The sequence below is a fragment of the Coccinella septempunctata genome, chromosome 5, assembly GCF_907165205.1.
Source record: "Coccinella septempunctata chromosome 5, icCocSept1.1, whole genome shotgun sequence".
NCBI classification, from domain to species: Eukaryota; Metazoa; Arthropoda; class Insecta; order Coleoptera; family Coccinellidae; genus Coccinella; species Coccinella septempunctata.
Genome location: NC_058193.1, coordinates 40,017,224 through 40,044,736, shown reverse-complemented (window position 1 = coordinate 40,044,736; position 27,513 = coordinate 40,017,224). Strand labels below are relative to the sequence as shown.

Below are 27,513 nucleotides of genomic sequence, written 5' to 3'. Positions count from 1 at the left end.
AAATTCTGAGGAATTGAGGAAATTTTTGTATCTATCGGAAAAAGAAGACGTTACTTTGAGACGGTAAAACTACTATCAGTGATAGCGAAACATGTTTTTAGAGCAACTCAAGTGGAATTATTAGTTCAAAGAATGGTATCAGTTTGATTGAAGTAACTCGATATAGATAAGAAAAAAAGAGACAAATTGGCGACGTGACCAGGATATCTTTGGAACATAGGTTTATTTATGTTCCAAGAGAATGTCACTTTTACGAAAAATCGAACGAAACTGGAGTAAAATGTATCAGACTGTTGTGTACTAAAGATTGAAAGAACAATGCAACGCTGAATGTATTATTGGTCGCTTCATCGCGAGGTAGGTAGGAAAATATGGGATGTCCAAGTCGTCTGTCCAGAAGACGTAGTACAAAACGTGATCTTTGTTTTCTGTGACAAGACATAGAGACATGGACTGAGCAATGTCAACATGAAATTGAATTTTTTATAGGAAGAGAGAAAGGTAATTTCATTTACCTGTTTTTTGTTCACATAGAGGTGAAAAATTCTAGAAAAAGACAACTGCATGTCCGATCAGCTCAGTTCAGTTTCGCTTTGTCACTTTTTTTGACTGTATTTCATGCATAGATAGAAAGGGAAAGCACAGTCCATGTCTATGTGACAAGGATATTAGTGCCATAGATCAATAATAAAATTTATTCTGTTGTTAGTACCCACAATTGTTATGGTGCAGGGCATAGAGAAACTTATTTAAATTAGTTGGTCTATGGTGTGGGGGCCATTTTTTCATAGGGTCGACGTCAAAAATTTAGAGAGTTCTCTATAATCTTTGGTCAACTCTACAAAAAGTATTGGCATTGGCAGTGAATGGGTGTTGTTCCAATTTAAAGATCCTCAAGCACTGAGAACGTCTGGGTCATTATGAGTGGGGAAAACTCTTCGGGGCAGCAATTAGTCAGGCATACTTCTCGAGAGGAAATCGATCACCTCATTAGAGATATGCCTAGGCCCTAGACGTGCAAACCCTTCTTTTTTGCTCTTCCAAGTGTCCGATTCTTGGTCGTGACCTAATGAAACGTGCACACTGAAATAATTCAGCTACTGGGCGTCCCTAATTCATAGGTATATTAATAATACCGTTTGAAGTGTAGCATATGCGAAATAAGATTAGGGGAACCTGTTGGGTCAGTTTCATAACCGAGGAAACATCCCTCGGTCGGCATAGGAGACCCCCAAAAATGCGACCCGACGTGTCGAAAAGCGAAACGTCCGTATTTTCGCAAACGGGACGTGTTTCAGATCAATAACTCCATTCGGCGTTCCTGGGAGAGAGGAGTTGTGGTGCCCGCGCAACACCATCCTAGTCCTGGTCTCCATTGCTGTTCCAGTTGCCGAACGATACGGTCGTCTCGTCCGCGAAAAACACAAGAATTTTCGAGCTTTTGCATGCGGGATCTCCTTACCCGCCATCGCTGAGAGAGGGCCATCATACGCGGCCATTTCGATTCCGTGAAACGACACGGTGTATGGTGTAAGAGAAAAGTGCCTCGGATGAACAAGTACGCGCTTTTCGCTGGTAAGTTGGTCTTTCTGGTCGTCTTTTTCGACGGTCGTCCATCGATTTTATCAAGGTCTTATCTCCTTTATCTGATGCCTTATCTTAGTTTAATCCTTCTACTCCGCTCGGAGACTGTTGCTCTCGCGACGTCTTCTTCGACACTTGAACTGATCTCGCTCATCCTCTCTATCGTATTTCGAACATTTCTCTTATGTTTTAATTGATCGATACAGATTTGTTATTTTACCTACTTTGGAAATCTATCTATACAAGTTTCCAGATATTGACTGATAAAATATTTCTTCCAAAACCAATTTTTGATTATTTTTTCAATTTTCTCTTCATTTCAGTAAAAAACCTTTGTTGTTTCGACACAAAATTCGCAGGAATACTAAATTCTATGCTGTAGATATAGAACTCATCTCACAACTCCAATGTATAAATTTTGTTTTTGAAGGAATGAAAAACGCTGCATACATAAAAATCTCGAAATCTTTGGAATTTCTCAACTCAAAACATGGATCGTTATGGGATGTAACAAGTGTAATTTTTTATCAGATATCGACATAGAAGTCCATACCATAGAAAATAACTCATTTCAAATCAATATAAACGATTTTTTATGTTGATTCATTCAGGAAAAAACCATCAACTTCTTTGTTCCATTCCATTTTATGCTCTTTATAAATCCAATACACAGATCTAGAGTGAAGAGCAACGAAATGTATGAAACATTTACGATACGACGTTAAAAGAGTACTTACCTGGGTATAGGTACATAACATACATATTTCAACAGATGACATAAATATACTCTTCCAGCCTGTCGATGTAAAACATATCGATTATATCGTGGCCATCCCTTGTTCGAAGTATATACTCCATCAGAAATATTGAAGATTTTCGTCAACTAACAAAAGTTTTGATTTTGCATAGACTATAATAATAAAACCCTTTTATTATTAGTCGATGGTTGATTGTAAGAATTACATTTCAGTGGTGAAACGTCAACTTAAAATTTTTCATGGATTATTAGTCCGTTGCCGAATTCATAAACGTAAGATAAATGCATCTGGTAAGCGTTTTGAACACAAAAAGCCTTTCTTGTTTTGTTTTTCAGATCATTCAAGTCGTTTTGATGAATTCATTGCCCCGAAATGAAGTCGAAAATCTTCAAAAAAAGAGAAAAACGAATGGAGCCGCTTTTCACCAGTAAATATCCCCGATTTGTTTGTTTTCCGTCATCACTTCCATTTCCGACTTTCGTTTATTTTTAGCCAATTATTTGTTGGTATTTCCAATATAAGAGTCCGCGAAATTCATCGGCTCGACTGGTATATTCTGGTATTGGAAATGTACTCGACTATTCGCCGCTCAAATATTGGCATCGTAAACATTCGAATTGATTAGGATAAAGAGTGCAAATAAAAAGACGAGCTCCAACCTTTCCCCAGACGATGGCTACCCACAAGTTCTGAATGATTCCAAATGAAATAAAAAAATCGATCACCGCACCCTATCGATATACATATTTAATGAACTGCCAATCTGGAGCATTTTCAATGAAGGTAGACCCACTATGATGAATCTCTTTCTTTCTTCGCTACATATTATTTCATATATAGGTAATATATTATCCAAAACTATTTTTCTTTTTTATAAAATAAATTAGGTTAACTATCCCATAGAACTTCATAGAATTTGATCGATGTATGAAGTTCTGTGGTAGACATAAAGCAAGGGAATGTCCATAGAGTCTCTGGGAATGTCTCTGGTTGAACGTGCACAGAGTACCTAATATAAAATCAGTGATACCAACATAAAACTTCGTGAAAAAAAATTATATCGCAATTTTAGTTATGTTTTTAGTATTACATTATTATGTCTTACGAAAGAAACAGCAGACTGTATTCAAGTTAAGGTGATAAACTTTGTCGTGGAGAGTTTTCTAAGAGTTCAGCAAGGTGACACCTTTATTCGATTCCGACCGGATGGATTCCAATAAAAGCCGAAGGACTAGTGAATAATTCAAGTGCGGAGTCCTTTGTTCTAACTTCAGACACGAGGCGAGGAAATTATTGCGACTAAATGAGGCGAAACCCTAGCTCAATCTATGCGAACCATGTTGATTTATCCTAATCATGAATTTTCTTCTCCACATTATGGTCCAAAAACTTTCATGTTGTGGGAAATTTTTAGTTGAGGAATTACCTAAGTAAATGGCCAGGCTAGCTTCGAGTCCATCTTCATAAAAACCGAGCGTTCCGAATTTTCTGAAAAACTATGTAGAATATAGAACTCACGACCCACGTATTTTAAGAATAATTCTTCCGACTGACATCGTAACTTCTACCCTTACGACTGGAAAATGTTCTTGTGGAGTAAACAAGGCTTTCACATTTTGCCTCGGCAGTCGTAGTCTCTTCTAGCAACGAAAAGCCAACCGACAGCCGAGCCCATTCTATCCTCTCCATAATTAATTTTCACATCTTGCTTTCGAGTGCTGCGAAACGGAAGGAAAATGCGGTTCTCGTTGCGAGCGAGCCTGAGCTGAAATGGCGCGAAAAAACGGAGAGAGAACTGGACTGTTTAATTAACGATTATTCCTATAACGAACCGAGCGTAGAAACGTTATTCTCTGGGGGTCAAGTCACTGAATTTCGTAGTCAAGAGTCACCAACTCCGGAAATTTCGTCCTATGAAAACATTGAAACTTGATGAAAGCCGGGTTTAGTGACTAGACTGTTCAATTAGAATTATTCTTTCGCTTTTCTCCATGGAAACGGGGCGAATATTCTGTACTAAAGAAAAAGGCATTTGTCTCTATGGTTTTACTAGTACATATCACATTGGGATATTGGCGACACTGTTTAGAGTCAGGCCAAAGAGTAAGCACAGAACACTAAGTAAGCTAGGTAATCTGTGGTTCAACTTGATAGAATGTTAGTGTTAGTGTTCTGTGATGTTTGCTCTCAATCAAATAATTTTGTTTTGCCAATCCATTTCGTTGAAAGGCCTTTCCAGTAATTGGCAGGTGCATTTTCCAATAATAATCACACCGATTCTGAAGGTAATCATAGGATTCATAAGATTATTTTCACCAGGACAGTTAATCTGTAGTTCTACCCCCAACCCAACCTAATGGATAACAGTGGATCTGAAGCCTTGATATCGGGCGGTATAAAATTAGTGGCATCATTTTTATTTGCTTGGCAACTGTCACTAAATTGGAACGAATAGATTTTTATGCCCCACTTGTTGTGGAGAATCGCACCAATTATAGTTTATTGTCGATTCGGACAGGAAAGGCAGGCGCTGGAGGCTTCCGAAACGACAATTTACCAGGGGTGAGCTTCGATATTTCATCGAAACGTGTGACCTGATTTGACAGGTTTATGTGATGTTCTCTCATCGATTTTCGCATTTTCATTTCGACGTTCCACCATAGAATTGGCTACCGTGCTGGTTTTTTAACCTCAATCGAGAGAGTGAACTAATTAAAGATCCATTAGGCTACGTGTATACGATAATCCTATCTAAGATTGGCTCGGTTCAGAGGTAAACATCAAAGAGTTTCGAAGCGAATGGTTAATTCTGAGTGGTTTATGAATCTTTCGAACTAATATTGAGTAGTTGAAATTTGAATTGGGTCGAAGCTCGAAGCATAAAGCCGGAAGTCATTTCGTTAATGCAAATAATCGAAGTTTTGTAGAATGTTTTCTGAATTTCATTTTTCAAGTAGTATGTCTCAAAGAGTATTGAAAAGCCATATTCTGCACTAATTTTACTTCCCAATATCTACTAGATATGAACATGATGAACCTCCATCAACAAAAATCCTAACTCTTTTCATTCAACATCCTGATGGAATTTTCAATTTGATGGATTGAGATTAAAATAATTCCATGTTTTACCAAATGACTAATGTAATCAGGGTTGTTATACTGATTAAACCTGGTTCAAACGAAAATTGCCAAGGGGATTAACTGAGCGTGTGACGCGATTATCCTATTATGAATGCAGCTTGCTGCACCTGCCATAAATTATTATTTCGCCAATCACCGAATACATCCATGGGATTTTTTGTTGTTATTTTCATTCCTTAAAATTGCTCATGAACGTATTTTTTAGTGGAGAACACAGAACATTAATAAACAATATTCTATGACATAGACTCATAATGTCTTACATGTCTATGTTTATTAGTGTTCTGTGATGTCTATGTTCCAATCCGAAATCATCGAATACGATACATTCGCTATCGGATTATGAAGAGTACTAGCAGAGACAGGTTGTCTCTGATCTCTGACTACTAGCATGACCATGAGTTAGTGGAGTACAATCCCAAAACATATTAGTGGATTCCTCATTGCCCACATACATTTCATCGAGGATGTGGAAGGTTAGGGCGAAACACGAAACATCCATCATCCCTAGTCGTGATCGTATACTCCGATTCGATGTTGAGCGTTTTTAGACCCTCGGAACTCTGGCCATAATAGAAAATTCGAAACGGGGAAAGTCAACGCATGAAAAATTAATCATCTCGTTTGACAATGACAGAATATCCTTGGAAACGTGATCAATCGGCCCCCTATTTTAGGAACGCATAGAGCACAGGAAAAGGAAAAGAAATTCATGATTCATCGAAACGTGAGTCACAAAAAAGCCTAACCTGACCTTAATGTCACATTTCGAGAGATTATCCCGCCATTCGAGAGATTGATTGATATCTGTGGTGGAGTGATTTCACATAGAAAAAGAAAATACACTAGCACTAGCTCAGTTTATTTTCTATAGGTGTACAATCGAAATAGAGTTAACTCTTTTATTATGGGATGATTTAATTATGAATTTAATGGTACTTTTACTACTCCGTGAGTTAGGATACCTGCGATTTAAAGCAGACAAAATTACGAACGAATTAAATTCCAAAAGATCCCATTACCATTCTCACTTGTAGGAGACAACGGGTAAGGAAGAATAGGCCATACAAACGTCGAGTGTTGAAGTGTCGTCGGACATGAAACTCAGCAGAATGGTCTCCCGAGTTGCAATTAAATCCTACCTCATTTAGCTTTGATGGCCTTAGCCAGTTTTGGCCCGTTAGCCAGCACACTTGGGTCGTATAATCAATGCTTTAGGGTTTAATGCAGCTCTCGTATGAAACGGTCTTCGCGATTACAGGAGACCACTCCAAGGGAGGTTTTCTACCTATTTTCGTAGTCGGCTTATGATGGCTGCATAATTTGATGATATTATTCAGAGGGTGTTTTTGACTTTTGTATTAATTTCTTTACTACATACGTATACATAGTATAACTGGATATTTGTATTTTGAATTAAGTGGCATCAAAAACCAGATTTAAGTCCAGAGAACAGGAATATTTATGTCTAAATATATTCTATGTTCCATGGGGGCAATATATTAATTTTTTTTTTCAGTTGTTTGTTGCATGTGGGGGTGAGCGTCGTTGTGATGGGGCGGGGCCACAGCTCGCCCATGGAGCTCGGCTAGAGTCGTGCGCCCCTGCCCGGCTGCCCCCCGCCCCCCCTCCCGCCTTCGCCCCGGCCCACTTATGGAGCCGGACCAACGAGAACAACGCTGCAACAGGCCCAGCGCCTTTGATAAAGTGAGTACCAAAAAATTTCACCATATTTTCAATAATTTTCCGAAAACGCCAACAAAAAAGACGGGTTAAAACTACCTGCCCCCCAGCTGCCCGCTGTCACAATGAAACGTCATCCACAACCTATCGAGATCACAAAAGTGACAATTCACTTTTAACCAGAGAATATCAAAAAGAATTAATACTCTGTGGTTGTACACTATAATTTACGATTGGCAACATTGATTCCCCCCCGACAAGTTCTATGACCCCGTCGAAGCCACAGAATACAGAAAGGAACCCGATTGGCTGCCCATAAATCCCATCAAGCTACTCTTTCCGGCAAAAGTAATTTGAAAGTGGTTTTCTGCACGACAAGTAGAAAATATGTTCAGATTTACGATATCGTAAGATTTCAGTAGGGAATAATGTTGTTTTATTTCCTGGTGAAAGGCTCCGCATGCAGTCCCGCGGCACGACATCGTTTCGGATCGAAGTTCTTTTATGACGGAGCTTCATCAACAGGTACTGGTGTAATTTTCCTCGTTTATATCCGACGTGACTATTGTATGAACGTTGATGTTCGAGGTGATGGTTTCGAGGCTTCGTGTGAAAATCGCCGTCTCTTGACTTGCTGAATGAACGGATGAATACCTATTATAATTTGACATAAAGCACACTCTTTTTTACGACTTTGTATGCCTTATCTTACAAATAGCCAACTGGTGCCACCACGGAACACGGATATCTGATTATATTCTCTATACCATTATTCTGACACGAGACGTCAAAAGCGCCGTAAATATCTTTATAAATTTCTGTGGTCACATCCACTGTCACTGTACACAAACCTGAAACGTTCAAATTTTCACGTATTGGCAAAGTTCCACCTGCACTTGATCCTTTGTAACCCAAAGTGCTTCAACCGACAATCCCCAAAGGATCGATAACTTTGTTATCGCGAAAGACTGCGAATGACGGTGCGCTTAGCATAGCGATCGAGAATATCGCAAGAGACGAGGACGCCCCCGCATTGGTGTAGTGAGGATTTGTAAAGAAAAGAAAGGGATTAGGGAACGGAACTTGACTCCAATGACGTCATTGTGGTCGGAAGTGGCGCGATCAAGAGAGAGACGATTCTAGTGCACTCGAACTGGGGATATTTAGCGTTCTCGAGTTGGGAACACTGGGAACCCTGCGGGAGCAGCGTGGGCGGCAGATGCTCATCACCTGCCTCCCGATCTCCCGATCTATATTGTGTTCTTTCCAGATTGTATGGGGTTATTGTGAAATCTGGAAAACTAATCTCAGAGACTACCTGTCTCTGGCAGAAATGCTCATATTAGTGTTCTGTGGTGCTTAGCATATTCTAACGCATAGTTCGCAGATTAAACATCTATCTACTCAATTTTTATGTACGATTTCGAAGAAGACACGCTTACTTGACAGCTTGTATCGAATCTGAAAGAAAATAAAAAATGGTACAGCCGAAGCTAAGGACTTGGCTCAAGCACAAAATATCAATTCTGGAACGTATGGATGTTGTGCATCTAATACTAATATAAATTTTCCCCGATAACGATGGCTATAACTTCTGCTTTGGGCTAAATGGAGGGGTAGCCAAAGGAAGGTGAAACGGGCAACAATAAATCGTGAAGGAAACCAGGAATTTCGGTAATGCATTCAGAGGTGTTATCGCTAGAGAATTATAGCCCGGCGTAACATCTATTCACCAATTATCTGGAACTTCAAGCACATTGTGTAACGTTCTCGAGGAACATGCATACCACGGAAAGCACAGAATTCATTGCTGTTTGATTTATCATTAACTGTGGGCGTTCTACCCTATAACTCGCCTTCTACATCTAAGATTTAACCTTTTCACTACCCACTTTGCAAAATATCTTCACCCACCTTGTCACAGAAAGGCTGCCTTTCAGATTCAAAATTTACACTGGCGCATTCGCCATATTGTTCCTTACCAATATTCTGTGCTTGAACGTAGCGTTCTGTGGTACGTACCTTTGTTGTACCGTTTGTGTTTTTACTTTAGATTGAATCATCAAAATTCCGTAGCCTACCTGAGGATGAATCATTCCTGAATTACTTTATAAAGTGAGCCAAACCCTCACGAAATCACAGGAATATTTCCCTTAGCTCGATGTCCGGTTTGGACTGTGGGTCACCTACAGATGGCGATACCTCTTCCTACGATACTCTTTTTTCTCTGTCCCGCAAAAAAGTTTCCAATCGATTTTTGTCTCACACGAATACGGTTGAGACAGGAATTAGAGAAGTTTCTCTAGAGAGACGAGGTAGTTTTAAGTACAGGCGCGGGCTGCAGACTCACAGATTAGAAACAGCGCGCGTGCATTATTTCCCGGATCCGGATTCTCCAAGTAGCTAGGGTATATATTTACGAGGACGGCCCGAAACTCAGGCCTTTCCGGTGGGATTAGGTCGGTGGATTTTCGGAGAAAGGAGAAATAGCTGTAGCTGGGAAACTCTGGCTTTACGCGTTCGCGGAAAATAATGGATCCTAGTGGATGTCCCAGTTAGTGCTTGTTCTTTTTTTAGCTACAGGGCAGTGTGAAGTCTAAACCATGATAATTTTACCTGTAGAGTCTTTTATTCTCTTTGTAAATTCGCGTTTTCCTCAAAAACATTCTCGATTCAACTATTTTTGAATCTTTCATACCACAAGATCAATCCCCAACACGACATCGCGATGCTTATCGATTTCCCCACATCCACATTCGCAGCCTCGCCTCGGGGGAAAGAAATAACACTCATGCATACTTCAATAGTCCTTGGTTTCAGTGGAACAGACGTGCATAGAATAATTCCAACTTGACAAGCAACCTCGTTGTCGTTAACTTTGACGTTCGCGATATTCGATGATCGCGCGGATTCTCCATGGTCGGACTCACATGGCCGGAAGCATAGAAATAGGGCAAATTCCACTCAGAACTAGGGAAGACGTGCCTTGAAAGGGATTTCGACGTAAACCGTGCAAAGGAATCAACTAGGAGTATTTGACGTTGTCTAGCATACCCCGGAGAAAGTCATTCTGATTATGACGGAATTAGTGGAGCATTGATCCGAGACGCCTCCAAGAACTAAGTTTCCTTTCGGGCCTTTGATGGTAGAAGGCCGAAGGAAAATTGAAAGAAGATGGATATTTAATCTGGGCGGGATGAAAGGCTTTAGATGAATTTTCACGTCTGTCGGAGAAAAAGCTCAAAAGGATGCAATTACTATCTCCAATAAGGTGGAGATGCGGTTCTCTCGGAAAATGTTCAATGTAGGTTATGAAATTTTTATGGATCATATTCTGTGTCTGCTCAAACCACTACTGGCCACAGAGTTTTCAGATTGAAAATAGGTAAACATCATGTCAATATGAATTTTCTATAGACATAGAGACGATTATGATTCTCTGTACATCGAATAATAATGTAAAATGATTTGTCTGTGTTTATAACTTTATATTTATGGAGCAGAGTTGGTATTTTTCAAGAGAATGTAATTTATCAAACCTCGCAATCAGTTGCTATAACGTTGTACATTTCTAATAGATGAAGAGTGAATTGTCCCGTTGGAATTTCAATATCCTTTGTTCGATGCGGTGTTTTATCGATCCTCTTTCATGAATGAAATATTTTCGACGATCGGAACTCTGAACGCATGCCCAAGCCTTCATCAGCGAAGAATTTCCAATTGATGCTGGGAGGGTTTTTCTACCTCAAGGTTATTTCAACGTTACGTAAGTCTAGATCATATTTTTCTCCCGTCTCTAAGCACCTGCTCTTACATTTCGAGTGAATGCTCACCAGGATAACTTTTTGTCTCTCGCTAAAATAAATTCCTACTGTCCTGACGATGAATTCTGTTCTCATTTTCGTGAGTAATGCTGCTTGCAATTTTCAGATTTTCCATTAGACGGAGCGCTCGGGACTACGCTCAATTTCCGTTCGCAAAACGCGAAAAAAATTCGTCCAAACCACTGCAGTATTCAATTATCCTTTCAGTATAATTAATCCGGGACTTTATGGGGAAAGATTAAAACATGCGAGCGACATATGACACGCAAGGTTCATGGAAATCCCTAGACACAGAGGATTTAAATGAGGACAGGTCAAAGCTTACGGCAACCTTTCGAATTCACCCGTTGCTGATGTATCAATAAATAATTGTTTTACTGGTATATTTCAGGTGTTTCTCCTTGACAATTCACAACGAGGGTCTCGCAAGGTTGCTCAACTCGATAATTTACACGTGGCATATCCCTAAGTCCCTAAGTGAAACCACAGAACACAAATGAACCAATGTCCGTTATTCTCTGGTGTAGAATAATCTGTGGCAAAACTGACAACGAAACATACGATCGACCATAGAATTTCACAACAGGAGGCAGTGTCGCCAATCGTTCGGAAAATAACCTATCCGCGAGTTTCAGCAGAGTCTCTATTTATCTCGAATGTCGAGCAGGGTAGATTGGATTCAATCAGGGGCGGAATCCGAAACCGCCCCGTTTCGACGGCATCGGCGGTCCGTAGACAAACGTTGCGAAATAACCGAGTACACGTGATGCTCTCCCCCTGGAAACAGATCACAAAGACAGAGGTCGCGTCTCCACGGGGACGAGAGAGAGAGTTTAGATTCGGCGGAAATTCAATAGGGCGAAAATTGATTAATCGAACTAGAAATAATTAACGCAATGAGGACGGCGTAGAGTTCGACGATATTCTGGCGGTTGCACTAATCAATATCGACCGCAACCGAGCGGTCGCAATTATCGGAGGCAATTTACCAGATAACTGCGCCTACCCACACGAACATAGAATCCTGTCATCGATATTTTTCGGTGTGCCGATGACAGCCGCGGCACGGTAAGGGCTATTTTATTATAGGAACACTTGATATATTTTACAGAGTGATTCAATTTTGACGTTTCTATAAAATACCATTGACAGCTTTACGTATTATTTTAGATGATCCTTTGAGTATTTTATATTCTATAGAATGATCGTTGTCTTCAGTGCTCTATGGTCACAATCTACTCTATTACCATAGAGTTAATGATTATAATCAATACTATCTCTATGACTCCTACCATTCAGAACACAGAACCTTGAATGACAGAGATTCTGTAATCTGTGTTTCACTTTCGTAAAGTAACCCTACTCCGTCCCTAGTATGAAAAATAGACATGAGTCTAGGTACTGCCCTTTACGAATAGTGGGTCACTGCCAAATGTAACCGAATTTCGGCAATCTGGGTCGTACACAGTTGGCAGTTTGAAAAGCTGACGCAGGAGATGATTCAATAAGCGTCCCAATTTGCCCGAACCCTTGAAATCCAGGGCATCTGGCGTCCCGAAACCCGAAGGAGCCATTCCATTATGTCCAAACGTTCAGGTGTCATGTTTTTCGCCAATATTTATTCTTCGCGCCGCGTCCGATCGATATTGCGTATCGGGGAAGAATTGGATCAACAATAACGGACGAGATGGGAAATCTGGAACGTCACCTATTATTCGTTGTGTTGAGGGCGAAGAGGAGGACTATTCGTTCCGATCTGAAAATTATTGAGTGAACGTTAACCCTGGAAACGTTTCACTTCTAAAAATAACTCCGAACCACTTGCGCCATCTGGGAAAGTCCCAGAGGGCCATATTAGTCGCCTCTGTGTTCAGGGATAGTAAATTTCAGAAATACGTCGATTCATTGAAATCGATGGTTGCGATACGTATATGTTTACTATCGATATTTTCCATATCGTTTCCATCCCTACATGTGCGGATAATTTGCAGGAATGAAAATCAATTTGTCAAATGCTTCAGATATAATTTTTCCACTAATAAAATGTTATAAGTTTCACTTTCGAACTATTGATAACGTAAAAAATGCAACTATTATCCATACGAATTCTAAAAATGCTATCTATCTTCCTACGTAGGTAGTAGAAAACGACGCAGAGTAACGAACAAACTCAAAAAATTCATTTAGTTTCGAATCATGCATCGTACATACGTTACTCTCATCCTGATAATAAAAACTTTGTCGGTAGGTACAATCAACCTTTGTATTCCTGAAATTGAACTTTTCACTCATCAAAAATTAGATTTTTCTTCTCATCTTCATTTCATCTTTCCAACAAAATGAGTAAAAAAAAAACCATGGTGAATGAACCGAACACATTTTTAGGCAGTCAAGGGTCAGTACGCCTCCTGCTACACCTGTATAGGTGAGGGTTTGGACTCGTGTGCTGTCCTTGCTAATCGACGAGTGGAACGTTGTAGAAACGACGCTGTTGGTTGTGCCATAGCTGCCGGGACGCTTTCTTCGAAAAAACAAGTCGTTACAGTAGAAAGGACTTGCCTTTACGTCGATCCTAAGCTGTATTGCGATAAGATCAAGAGGATGGTGGGAACCCAACACGAACAGGATTATTACTGCTGGACCTGCCGATACGACAAATGCAACAGCAAGAACTTAACCTCCATCATAAACAGACTTCAGCCGGGCCCTGTCACAGTGGAAAATTATCCAGAAAATCCGACGGCTAACCCTTGTAGAAAATGAATCTATTCTACGTGCGAATAATACATAAAATTTCGCTTGTGTTGTTTGTTTTCGTTACATTACCCATTCATCTATGATCATAAACGTGACATTTCATAGATAAAAATTTTCCCGCTGGAACACAGAATCACTAGACCCGTATCAATCACTGATTCACAGAATTTTTTGTGGTTCACAGCAAAAACATATAGAAATCTGTATCCTCTTGGTTCACAGAGTCGGTGGAGACGTCCCTGCAAATCATCGATTCGTCTCTCTCTCTCGTGAACTACAGATCTACATATCTGAAGTTCTCGACAGAATCACAGAACCTGTAGATTCATCATTTTTGACATTTTAAATATAAATCCCATAAAAATCAAATGTAATGGAATTATTTCGAACAGAAGGGAGTGCATTATTTCAAAATCAGTTTTCTTTTGGAGAGATGCTTCAGCGAATATCGAATCTGGCGACCCCAACGAGAAAATCGATGCTGTCTCGCATAACGATAACAGTTCACCATCTGGTTGCTTATTAATCCATCATTTCCTCCATTTATATCGCCCCTAAGATGTCTCGGAAGCGATTCGAAGCAAAAACGTTGATATTTCCAGTTTTCTCTTGCCAAGAACGGAATATTCTCGCAGCTGTTTCTTTGCATCAGATTTCGCTAATCAGCTCTGAGGAATATTCATAATTGAATGAGTTCTCAACTCCGAGAAATCCAGTGAACGATGAAACTGGATACCCAATCATTGTGGATGACTCTTTAAATAGTATATTGAAGGTTTCTCAAATGATAGGTAGGTTATCTTTCACAGAAGCACTCTTTAGTGCACTTCGATCCAGGACAGTGAAGCAAGAATGTTAATGACTTTTAGGCCTAGTTATATGTTATATGTATAGTAAATATTTAACTGTTGAATACATAATTGAACGATATGCGAAATTATAAAGAATTTCTATAAAGAATTTACTTTATTCATTTTACAACACAATGAATTGTTTTCTATGGATGAACACAGAAAGGTTGTGCAGTCGTTACCTTTCTGTGTTCATCCATAGAAAAAAATTCATTGTGTTATCAAATGAATACGCGGGAGACAATGACATTTGAAAACTGGTCTGAATTATCCCCTTCGCATCATATGCCTATCGGTAACTTGTAGACATCACGGAATTAATCCTTCTCAACCCGTTCCCCGACTCATTTATCCCCCCATCTTCCAAGTCAATGGGTCATAGATTAGAGGAGGGAATAATGGACTACGGCACATCCTGATCCGACTCCCTAACAGGATAAGGGAGTACCGGAAAGGAGATAAGAGGAAGCGACGATGTGGTAACATCTAGACTCATCCCTAACTCGAATGGAGACCGAGAAAACGATTTGACCTTGATTTGAAAAGAAGGAAGTGTCATTTTGGATGAGCAATGGTTGGATTCCTCTATGGCTCCAGGAGTACGTTCCGAAATCCCTAATACAGTACACTGTAATTGTCGTATGTTTACACATTTCAAGTCACGAAAGTGCACAATGGTCTTTTTTCTTTAGCTTGGATAGATTCAGAACAAATTGAGAAAAAAAAACACTTTCTGAAGACGAATTCGCGGTTCTAAGCTTCGAAGAAGCAGAATAAGCAACAAGTAATATCTTCGACCCAGGGAAAACACCAAATATTTATTCTGAACGCATTCCTCCGCAATATAAGACTTGATTACGATCACTCCTCCCTTGTATTTAGAGTGAATTTGTGGGTGCTGAGAAGCATCGGAATGTTTTACGAGTTCCACCAAATAAATATACGCCCTCGACCTTTCCCCAAACACTGCGAGCACAGATTACAGAGTAGACTGCGAGTTTACACCCGGATTCTGGGGTAACAAACTACCCACACGCACACAAAGCACGGTTGAAAAAAAAAAATAATTCATCGAATTTTCTTTTTCTCATTTCAGATGGAGGGGCTGGTACGCAGCATGCAGGACACGGAGCACGGGGGCGTTCCAGTCAGAAGCCAAAAGATATTTCTCACATCCATACCCGCCGCCTTCATGGGTAATTAATTCCAATTATCGACGTGTTACGGCCAGTTTGTGACGGGTCGACAAATTGAAATTTCCCACCGACATTTCTCATTTCCACGTCGGAAACTACCAGTCGTCGACAGAAAGGGTTTTCGGAACGCAGCAGATGCCGTTTTGGCAGTAATCGGTTTCTGTGCGCATCTAAGATTCATAGAAAAATCCTTAATTTATCAAATCAAAATCACAAAATGACAATATTTGATGAAGTGGCTTCGCGAATAGATATTCTTAACAATAATGCACCTTTGAAAGCACCAGTATTTCTGAAAATCCGAATAGTGTCCGTCTTTTTCGAACCACAACCTCGTTTGAGTAATTCCCGGTTGAAAACTGAGCTTAAATTGATTCCTAATGGTGAGTTAGATGATTCACTTCACGGAAGATAACTAAATCTCAAGTGTCCATTTGGTGTGTTATTAAATTACCGAGACCTTCCCTCGTAAAACAACCGGAAAATATAAGTTACGATTTATAAATCAACGAATTGCACGTTAATCATTCGACTTTTCAAATCGTTTTTTTTTTTTTGTTCACGTCTTGAATCCGAGCTGAAATTTATGACCATCAGAAATTCCATTTGGGCCTTGTCGGTGTTATCATGGAAATAGGGAGAATCGCGTAATAATTCTTGAGTTTCCGATAAAACGTCAGATATTCTATCATTCAAGTTCGAAATATATAAACGGTTATGTGGATATATCGTGAATTCTCACTCGTTAAACTTCAACGTAATGGTTTTTTATTTCTTTCAGGGTACGACTTGATCGAATGGCTCATGGATAGACTCGGCATCGAAGAATCTGGTAAGTAGCATCAAAATGCTCTGATTTAAACATCTGTCTAATGATTTGAGTGAAATTTTGTGTTGTGGAATTTATGTTGGTATATCTGTGACATAGACATATAGACATGTCTCTATGTCTATGATCTGTGACGCATAGACCGTCTATGCCATAGACGCTATGGTCTATGCACAGAATTGAAATACATATTTCGAATTTCGTATTTTTGTTTATGTTCTTAATTCAATCGGGCGGATTGAGTTAATAATTGTATCAATTTCAAATGCTGATTTATTTGCTTCGAATTTGAGTTTTTCTTCGTTTCAAATACTTTTCTAGGTTATGTTTACATGTATTCAAGTTCTGTGATTGAAACTACAGAAATTATTGGAGATCTTTCTCATTGACACCTATGAGAACTCTATGGTTCCCATAGAGTTCTCATACAGAGATGATTTAATTTCGTAATTGTATCGATATTTGAAAACATTTTAAGCGCATTTCTTGGTTTCGAACTGAACCAATCATAACGTTTTCAGAGGCTCTCAACTTGGCCAATCAGCTATGCCAGTACGGTTACTTCTTCCCGGTCAGCGATTCTAAGAACTTGGTGGTCAAGGATGACAGTTCCCTGTACAGATTCCAGGTTGGTAGGATAGCGACTCGATAACCTAACTTTTTTTTTAACTCGTACATCTAATTTCTCAGTCGCCGTATTATTGGCCGGCGCAGAACAGATCGCCCGAGCACATGGAGTACGCCGTGTACCTGGTCAAGAGGACCCTGCGGAACAAACAGAGACACGGTCTCGAAGAATACGAACTGGAGGCGTTGAGCAACCTGAAGAAGAACCTCGCCAACAAATGGGAATTCATAACGATGCAGGCGGAAGAACAAGTAAGCTATGCTCCACCTACGAACCCGTTGAAGTTGTTGCGATTACCGACGTTTCAGGTCAAGTTGGCCAAGGGTCTTAAGAAAGGCGACAAGGTCATATCGGACTCCCAGGAGAGAGCCTATTGGAGGATTCTGAGGCCCCCGCCCGGTATGACCTCGTCGTTGGAGCAATGTCCGGTGCCCACGAGAAATTGGAACGGACAGAGGAGGAAGAAGACGCTGGAGAACGTCAAGAGAGAGGTTAGTTGGTATATGCGAGAGGTCGAGGTGTTGCGGTACTGAGTGCGCGGTTCGGTTGTTTCAGGTGGAGTTTTTGAAGAAGAGTCTGACGCGTACGAGGATCAAGGTGTCGCAGGCTCTGGAGGGCATGATACAGTACGTCGAGACCTACGCGGAATACGACGCCCTCATCACGCCCGCCCAACCATCGAATCCGTGGGTTTCCGAAGATCTGACGTTTTGGCAGCTCAATAGTCCCCTGTGAGTAATTCGATGTTTCTTCAGTAGATTTCTTAATTTCTATGGATGCTACGGTGCGCCGCCACCTGGTGTCAGTTTTCGTAACTTGAGATAGTGGGTTATTCGTTTACATCGATCGCTTTTGAATCCCTTTGATCTACTTCGAAGGTAGATCTACCTTCAATCTTATCTCGACTTTCAGAGTCGAGGTGGCGACCGAAAAGAGGGTGAGACGATGGGGATTGTCGATGGAGGAGCTGGTTTCCGATCCGACCGGCATCCAAGAGTTCACGATCTACCTCAGCAAAGAGTTCAGTCACGAGAACATCAGGTTCTGGATGGCGGTCAACGATCTCAGGAGGTCTGCGCAATCGCAGGTACCCGCCAAGGTACAGGAGATCTTCGAGTAAGTCGAAGGTTTTTGTCTAGACTCTGGCGATTCAACTGTTTGTTTTCGCAGCGAATTCCTGAAACCGGGAGCTCAGTGCGAGATCAACATCGACGGCAAGACGATGGAGAAGATCCACCAGGAGATGCAGAACCCCAGCAGGTTCACCTTCGACGCCGCTCAAGATCACATCTACACGTTACTGCTCAAGAAGGACTGCTACCCGCGCTTCATACGGTCCGATTACTACAAGAATCTACTGGCCAACGGCAAACAACCATCTCAGAAGAAACGGTAAGTATCGATAGGTGTCAGATACTGAGATTGGGGCGGCCACTAGGACAGAAGAAAGAATAAGAAATTTTATGTTTTAACCTTCTCACCCTCAGCTTTTTCGGCTTCGGCCCCACCAAGAAGAAGGCCTCGACCACGATCGCTCAGAATCAGAACCTGCTCCAGCAGCAGGTGTCTCAGGGAGCGGCAGGGTGCAGCAGCACCTTGACCAAGAGGCGCGGCAGCGACCGCAGCCTGTCCGGTTCCGCGCACGAGCTGGCCGTCTCGGGCATCAAGGACACGAAGGTGCCACATTCGCACTCGCAGAGCAACCTCAGCGACATCCCCTACAGGTGAGTCGGTCCGGGCTGTTTCGACGGTACAGCGTGCTGCTGTTGGCGCATGGCTTCTCATGCCGGCCGTCCATCGAGCGACTGGTCGCGACAAGTCGACCTCGAGCCGAGGCCCTAAAGACGGTGTCAATTTGATCGCGATCGACGTGGGGTGATCTCCACACAAAAAATCAGAAGCACTTTCCACCAATCAACACTCGGGTTAACTCAAGAATAACGATCGAACTCTTCTTCCAATTTCGTCAATCACGAAAGAATCAGGATTTTCGATGATTTTTCTAACCTAAAGTTCAACCACAGATTAATTTCTTTATTTTTCGTCCAACCATAGATATATTAACCTATTTCCAGAACTATTATTCTATGAACTGAACATAGAACAAATGTGAAAGTCATAGAAATTTGACACTTGAATGATAGTCGTTCTTCTTTTTATTTCCACGGCTTGGTGAATCTCATGGAAATTTTGGATAATCACATTTAGTGTGCTGATGTTGTAGATCACCGAACGTTTCGGTCAAATTAGCACCGTGTCGACGAGATTGGTTTAAAGGCATTTGCAATAGTAGACAGTAGACATCATGCTTGCATTGCAGGGGTGATCTGGCAAACCTACCGAAAGGCGTACCGGCTGCTGCAATGGTACCTAGCCCGTAAGTTTCGTCGTGTGCAGTGTTCAAATACTCCGTTTGGATAAGATTTCCAGATTTTGAGACAACGGTTTTTTTTAACGAAATCTTTATCTTTTGCACTTCTACAGGTCGAACCGTGGTTCTCTTCTCTGCCTTCACCATTTTGATGATTTAATTCAAATATGAACTGGTTTTGGCGATGCGAAGATTATGATCAATAGCTAGTTCCTAACCTCCCAAATATTTGTTAAAACTGGAACCACTATCCAAAATACTTGAATACTTTTATAGATTAAAAAAAACCTTCATCCTGATGCCGTGCACATCTTTTGGCAACTCATCTTTGCATCGCCAAATGCTTAGAAAATTATTCCTCATGAGGTCCTGGTCACCGTCGCCAAATTTGTAAATAATCTGTGTACTCAATGCAAGATCGAAATTCTTATCGAAAGGGAGTATAAACTTTCATTCTTCATGGTGTTGTGGCTGCTACTCTACATCTGACTGTAAATCTCTTTGGTGTTGTTGTTGTTGTTTGCCGTCTGTGTGTTGTTCCCAGTAAACCGACCCAGTATCTGCAGTAGAAGTTTCCCCCCCTCTTCGTAAGAGAATTGCTCGGTCCTGTAGTCGATCGGAGTCTGCGACCGCATGTTTCCGGTCGATCTGAGCCAGATTTTGTCGTTGTTGTTGTTGCACACCGTATCTTGACGACGACACACACTGCAGCATCCGACGAGAACCCTTCTACCGCCGCTTTAAATCAGAAAATTATTTCCGTAGAGTGAAGAAGCCGAACGTGGTGGCAGGAGCGTCGACGTCGGAGGAGGTGTGCCCCTGGGAGACGGCGCCCGAACCTAGATCGCGGAAGAACTCGGGACAGTCGGGGAGTTCCTCCTCGGACATAAGCGTCGCGGTCGCAGAGATATCGGAGAAGGTGCAGAGGACTAACATCTTGACGCAACAGCACACGGTGGACGGCGGAAAGAAGCTGCTGGTGAACACGACGACGGAACCACCCAGGAGGGCGTCGGTCTCGGTGCCCATAGCGTACAGCACCGATCCGACCACCAAGAGGAAGGTGTCCTCGTTCGAGGACAGCACCTCGGCTACCGGCGCGTCGTCTTCGGTGTTCGTCGTTCCCAGTGATCCGGACAATAAGACGGAACAGACGGCGGTCGTCGTCTGTAAGACGCTGAAAAAAAGTCACAGCATCGCGAAGACTTGTTCCGCTAACGCGCCTATCATAAGTGTCAGTTCGGTGGCGGACGATCTGACAGACGACGAGGTCAGGCAGGACGCGACCGGAGAGAAGCAGGAGGCGGGATGCAGCTTCCATCAGACGATCGAACCGCTGGCGCCGCTCGCCGAGCCGGACAGCGAGTCTCCCGCCAGCGAGCTGCCGCCCTCGGAGGTGCACCTGGACGAGGAGGCCAAAAGTAACGACGTCTGCCCGTGGGAAGACGAGTAAGTTACGGCAAGTGCACTTGTGACACCTTCTAGCTCTCTAGGCACCTTCCCCACGCTTAGCTCAGGGTAATTTCTGTCGACACTTAACTTCACATGGATAAACGAACGATCGATTCCCTCTCGATACAATCACCTTCGACGTCAAAGAAACTAACCTCATTATAACCTGAAAATTATAGAATCGTATATAACGATCACAGAAACTGTCATTTGGTAGTTCGTTTCAACCACAAAACCACAGAACATCAACAAAACACAGACGTAACCAATGCGGTGACCTTCAAAATCACGAATTCACCTGTCGTCGAGAGCGAATCGATCGATAGTTTATGCCCGATCCAACGAAATTATGCCTTGAATGGTGTTTGATCCGCAGGGAGGCCTGCAAGGTGGACACGCCGTTCGTCAAGACCTACGCAACGCTCGGCTACCTTTAGCAGAAGGAGAGGTGCGTCCAGATCTGCTTGGTAAAAACGGCCTACATGACTCCCGCACCGTTTATTCCTCACCGATCTTAATCCAGTCATCCCTTCATCTTTACGCGCGAGAAGTCTGAAACCTCCCTTCCCCCGTTCCCGAAACGGTATCGTGAAACGTTCGAAAGTCGTCGCGTCACTAGTCGTAGCGAAATTCAGAAGGTTAGATCGTTAGTTTTACATGTCGATTCTCTTCTAGCAATAGGTATAAAGAAGGCTGGATTATACCCGTTTACAAGCGACGATATCTCAAGATGAAACTCGGTTCTTAATACGAATTTTCGGTAATATTTCCCGCTAAATCCTTAATTCTACGCTTGTACGTTCTCCAAAACTCAAAAGCACAGAACACAAATATCAAAAGTGACAGAGGTTGAAATTCGGGTCATAGAAAAATTTTGAATGTCATGAAAGTGTCATCAGGATAGACCACTGAAAAATATGTTCCGTAACGAACGTACCCTTTTCGGAAGATGCGAGAACCGCGGATGAGTGTCCAGCTGACGATGTAATCGAAGATGGACACCGATGTTGAGCCCTTAGTCCGTCTCCATCTCAGATTTATCGTCTCTCGACATCGGATCTGAGTCGCGCACCAATTTTGACTATTTCAAAATAACTTATCGATATATGTAAATGTATCTGTTTAATATAATTATAATAGTACGTGTGGTAGAGGCAAAGATACATAAACATTTTGATTGATTAACGGTGCAGGTTGTCAGTCAAAACGGAAAAAAATTTAAAAAAAAGTTCGAGTCAACCAGTAAATTATTGATGCACAAGTAGTATGCCTATCTCTCTGTCGTGTTAAAGTTAGGTTAGAATTTATTCGGGTATAAGTGTCGTAGTTTGTAGGTTTTGTTATTAATCATGATAATGTTTGGGTCTCGGGTCCATATCTTGGGTTCTGCACCTCGAACGGGTACGACCATAGAAAATCAATATCACGGTATGAGAAAATCATAGAATATCACGTGATTTTCAATCGGATGAACATAACAAAGAACCACAGAATTCAATAGATTTTGCTTCACTTCCGTGAAGGAAAAACTCAAATTACGTTGAAATCCAAACAGATACTCAACAAATTTCTAATGAACGGAAAATTTGATATTCTTCAATTATCTGAAAAACCTGTCGGAGGATGTTACTCTTTGTGTAGGAAATGTTTTGAGGAATATAAGGAAACAATGACATGTTTATATTCTTTATTGTCCAACTCATTCACAGAATAATATACATATTTGAATTATGAGAAAACAACACAGAAAACAATATAAAAATATCATTATGAAAAAAATCAAAATGATGCCAAATGGAAACATTCCATTTCATTATAATTAATTTAAGAAATTTTGCTTTTCATCTTGAGATACCTGAATTAAGAATGATAATTTCAACATTCAACCAAAAAATAATAGCGTAACAACATAAAAAGATACCTATAATATAATTTTAAAGCTCGAGCCATCATGTTTTCCCTAACCAAAAAAAAAATTCACACCTTTCCATCAAATTCTCTCACAGACTGTCTTCATCCACGAATCAGGAAGTATTTATACAATGAATGTTATTACTCGTGACCTCCTGTGTGTCGATTTTTGACTAATACAAATATTTATTCTACTTTTCTGAAATATTTAATCGATGGGCAAGATTTTTCAAGAATAGAAATTTATGATAAACTCGCTTTAAAAGAATTGTACTCCCGCCATATCTGCTGCGGAAAATTGTTTGAAATTTGTAGAAAAAAGGATGGGAAGTTAGAGGAGGCCTCAATTGGACATAAATTTATTGAATGTATATATATAAAAATTATTATATTATATCGCAATTAATACTCAAAATAGTGGGAACTGCGCATCGAAATTCGCTAAATGTTTAAAAAAAAATTGGATTGTGTGAAACGATCCTTAGCTCGTCCTTCTTGGAAGGATAAAACGACTTTATTAAGATTAGATTGAATAGCCACTGGTTGTTCTTCAGTTAGAGCTCGATGTTGAGTTTGATGTGATAGTTCCCGTTCCGGCAAACAAAGCTATTTTGAAATATTTTGATTTTTTCTTGTTTTCACCTTTTTTCCTCGAAAATGCGATCAGAGTAATTTGTTAGTGATGTAAATAGTTTTATAAACAGTATTAGCTACTACCATGATTGAAATGTTACTTACTATTCAGTGTCCTTGGATTCGTTTCATTTATTAGAATTGTTGATAGAAAATGTTATTATTGTAGGAAATAAAATGGAATACAAAATTATTTTCAACTTTTTGATTCACCCCAGTCAATCGGAAGACAAATAATGCTTCGGTCCTTGTTGTCGAGGGTCAATTGTTTCATCAGTACTTTGAGAAAAAGATTTCCTTGTTGATCACAAGAATTTAAAACCTCAAGATTTTGAGAATAGATAGGAGATATGTACAAAAGTTTTTAATCTATCAAAGAAACTACTGATATTAGTCTTCTGTGATTTTGAAAAGTCACAGAATTATTATTCATACACAGAACATACAAAAAGAAATAATAAATATTGTTCTGTGGTAGCAACACAGAACTTTATGACCATAGAGCATCTAATATAACAAGTTGTAAAAGTTCTTAAGTTGGCAACACTTATTTGGAAGTTTGACAAATCAGGAGTTTTTTTTTCAGTCAGTTTTCAACACTGACATTTTTATTGACATTTCCAAATCTGCATATTTGTTAACCTTCAACGCTTTAACTGATTATCCTTGATGTTTAAGAAAACAAGTTATTGTGAAATTTAAAAATCCTAAGATGTCAATTCTCATCCATTTCGTTCGAATATTCGATGATGAATGTACCCAAAAATAATTTTAAGAGTTTTCCGAACCTTAGTGGAAATTTTCATTGCATTTCTAAAAATGTGTGCGAGTGTGGATGAATCTAGTAATGAACCAAAAATATACAAATTTCTCCCTTTCAAGTATGAAGAAATAGTTCCAAGTAATGGAAGTAGAATACCACTAGCTAGAAGTGGTCATAGGATAGGAGCAGACTCATGTAATTTCTACTCGTTCGGTGGATACAATCCTTTGATCACACATGACGAGACCAACAGGGAACATGACGATTTTTTGGAAAATTCTTTTCCCCTGTTTCAGGAATTGTGGAAGTTTAATTTTGCATCCAAAACGTGGGTTCGTTATCCAAACAGCGAGACCCTACCTGTTGAATTAGCTTCCAATGCATTATTGCTACATGGAAACTTATTGATGGTATGTAACCGTGTTAACTTAGGAATTCTTTGAGTGAGTGCTCTGATCTTTATAGGTTTACGGAGGTACTGGTTCGCCATTTGGTTATCGATGTAGTAACCAACTGTACATTTGTAATATTAGTGAGGAAGATGCCAAAATGGCAGAAATTAAGGCTTGGGGGAAATTTCCTCTACCTTTATATGGACAAGCTCTCGTATACCATAATGAGTGTTTGTATACGATAGGTGGAACAACTGGATTGTCATATACCTGTGATATACATAGGTAGGAAAAAGGAGAAAACGTTTAGTTTGCTTACCATTTCACGTTTACTTTTTGACTTTAGATTAGATTTACATAATTATGAATGGAGAGAAGTGTTTTTAAGTAAAGGGCAAATAAATAATGATGAACCCGAGGGCAGATATAGACATGAAGTGGCTTTTGACGGTGAGAATATATTCATACTGGGAGGTGGAACTGCACAATTAGTATATGATTTTGAAGATCTACCTACCTTTAATCTTGAGAAAAAATGCTGGAAGACCACCAAAACCTTGAAGGATATTAGTTATGGTATGCTATTGAATAATATGACACCATCGGAGTGCCTAATCAATGCCTTACTACTTCGGCGCACATCTTATTTGTTTTTTTATTTAAGGGGCTCCTGCTCCTCGAAGATGCCACGGAGCAGCTCAAATAGACATTGATGGCATACATCAAGTATTCATAACCGGAGGACATGATGGAGAAAGGATATTTGATGATTTATGGAGGCTCAATTTGAAGACCTACCAATGGACGTACTTTCCAAAATGCACTCTGCCAAGAGAGGTTTATTTTCATGCAACCGCATCAACCCCGGAAGGGAGGTTGTATGTTTTCGGTGGTATTTACAGTGACGAGGAGAATTTCATTAGAACGAATTCAATTTATTCCACATGGCTGTGCATACCTAAATTAAGTGAAATGTGCTGGGAAGCGGTTCTGTTGTATTTTCCTCATATTGTTTGCTGTGACCATAACGAGTTACTCAACGTAGGCCTACCAAGAAATTTTGTCAAACGTTTACCCAACAAAAACTCTTCTATTGTTTACTGATCAACATTAAATAATTTTGAAAATAAGCACGTCTTTAGATCAGTGACCATTTCAGTCTTACAGAATAATTAGTTCTTCACATCTCTACTTCTACACAATGCAAAAAGGTAAATATTGTTTTCAAGTTCTTTATTTCAAGACAAAAATATATCGTTTACAATTTTAAAAAAATTGACGATGCTTCTTTCAACACTTGGGGACATTGGCTCATTCATATATCTGCAAAAAAAAAATCACAATACTTCTTTGTTCAAATACTATTTTCAAACATTTTCATGATTTTTCCAATCAGTTGGCGGTATTCAGCATTATTTATAATGGGTAACCTCAGTAGAGGGAGCCGCAAGATCATCATTTTGAAGGATTTTAAAAATTAAATTAGAAAATTTGATAAGGATGGTACTCACATCTCAGGGCTACAGTCTTATCTTTGTAAGAAGTAGAGTTCTGTCTCTTCAGTGAGTTCTGGAGAAAAATAAGCTGTTTGAAAACGTTCCAAAAAAACTAATCTATATAACATAAGCCATAGAAAGAATATAATACTTGGAAGAAGGCAATAATTGATCATATGGAAAGTGAGAATACAGATTATTTGTATGTAAATTGAACAAATTTTTTATGGAGCCTTCCTAGGCATTATATACGTTTTGTCTTCAGTAGGCGGTTCTCAGCATGAATTATAATGGGTAACCTCAGCAGAGGGAGCCGCCAAATTCATCATTACATTTGATATTGCTTGAGCAGATCAAATTAACGATAATTGTACTCACATTACGTTTCTTCATGCTCAGCCTTATTACTAAGCAGTATTATCCTTGAGTACTAAGCCAGTGTGGTGTAAAACGCAATTATTCATCGCTTAGGACGACGCGTTAAATTGATCTCCATGATGGGCCCACATTCAATCATAAGAAATGATGTAAACTTAGCCATTGGGACCATCAGATGAATCAGATTTTTATGTTGTACTGAAAAAATTGTATGATAGTCTTGGGCAGAATAAAATTTGAAATTTCTAGAACAGTAGCAAATGAAAGCGGGGAAAAGGCAAGAAAATTCGTATCAAGGTACAATTTTATGATTCAGGTGAAATATACTATTTTGTTCGAATCTTATAACTTTTTCCCAGCTAATTCCTTAATCAGTAGGCGAGTCTCAGCACGAATTATAATGGGTAACCTCAGCAGAGGGAGCCGCCAAAATCATCATTTCGAGAAGAAATCAGAAAGCAAAAACTGAAATAAGAATCATATACTTACATTTCCTTTTATAGAGATAGACGCGAAATATTTATCAGAAATTCTCTCCACGTGCATGCCGCCATGAAAAGGAAGAGACGGATCAATGATCATTGATTAAATAGTGGGCGTGATCACGAGTTCTGTGATCGCTTCAATTCAAGTTTGCCACAACAAGAAAATTCACGAAAATTTTCCTACTCACAGATTTATATAACATAAAAACGAAGTTTTGAAGTTTTTCGTTCGAAAAACTAAGGCGGAAATACGGATTCATTCAAAAAAACAACTTATGAGTTCGACTTATCAACATTCTTTTAATTCTCGAAATCAATTCGAACGTGATAACCACAGAACACTAATATAACTTTTGGATCATTAAAGTTCTAGGTTAATAT

General features: G+C 40.1%; 3 protein-coding genes and 1 long non-coding RNA gene across 8 annotated transcripts; 3 read left to right on the top strand and 1 right to left on the bottom strand.

Annotated features, from left to right (window-relative positions):
- Window positions 1-1,271: 1,271 nt before the first annotated feature.
- LOC123313235 (regulator of G-protein signaling 7) lies at window positions 1,272-23,811 on the top strand. Of its 5 annotated transcripts, XM_044898008.1 has the most exons (14): window positions 1,296-1,575; window positions 7,003-7,190; window positions 15,695-15,794; window positions 16,576-16,626; window positions 17,145-17,251; window positions 17,314-17,502; window positions 17,560-17,742; window positions 17,807-17,982; window positions 18,164-18,367; window positions 18,422-18,643; window positions 18,739-18,975; window positions 19,572-19,628; window positions 20,388-21,071; window positions 21,451-23,811. In XM_044898008.1, exons 2-14 carry the CDS (start codon window positions 7,137-7,139, stop codon window positions 21,509-21,511), a joined length of 2,325 nt encoding a protein of 774 aa, XP_044753943.1. In that variant the 5' UTR covers window positions 1,296-1,575; window positions 7,003-7,136; the 3' UTR covers window positions 21,512-23,811. The 5 variants fall into 5 exon arrangements, 4 of the variants coding, with proteins under 4 accessions (XP_044753945.1, XP_044753942.1, XP_044753944.1 ...); XM_044898010.1 differs by having other exon boundaries at window positions 1,272-1,575; window positions 17,314-17,742; window positions 20,388-21,081; XM_044898007.1 differs by having other exon boundaries at window positions 1,273-1,575; window positions 17,314-17,742.
- LOC123313236 lies at window positions 13,097-13,793 on the top strand. Its single transcript, XM_044898012.1, has 2 exons — window positions 13,097-13,234; window positions 13,376-13,793. Exons 1-2 carry the CDS (start codon window positions 13,187-13,189, stop codon window positions 13,751-13,753), a joined length of 426 nt encoding a protein of 141 aa, XP_044753947.1. The 5' UTR covers window positions 13,097-13,186; the 3' UTR covers window positions 13,754-13,793.
- Window positions 23,812-24,229: 418 nt separating the features above from the next.
- Window positions 24,230-25,903, top strand: LOC123313284 (kelch domain-containing protein 10). Its single transcript, XM_044898104.1, has 4 exons — window positions 24,230-24,791; window positions 24,847-25,058; window positions 25,120-25,349; window positions 25,438-25,903. The coding sequence occupies exons 1-4, from the start codon at window positions 24,372-24,374 to the stop codon at window positions 25,875-25,877; spliced, it is 1,302 nt and encodes a 433-aa protein (XP_044754039.1). The 5' UTR covers window positions 24,230-24,371; the 3' UTR covers window positions 25,878-25,903.
- An 88-nt stretch (window positions 25,904-25,991) lies between these two features.
- LOC123313285 lies at window positions 25,992-27,274 on the bottom strand. The gene is made up of 3 exons (XR_006537734.1): window positions 27,137-27,274; window positions 26,648-26,845; window positions 25,992-26,342 (listed from the first exon to the last, which is right to left on the bottom strand). It is a non-coding gene; the product is annotated as an uncharacterized LOC123313285 (long non-coding RNA).
- Between the last annotated feature and the right edge of the window lie 239 nt (window positions 27,275-27,513).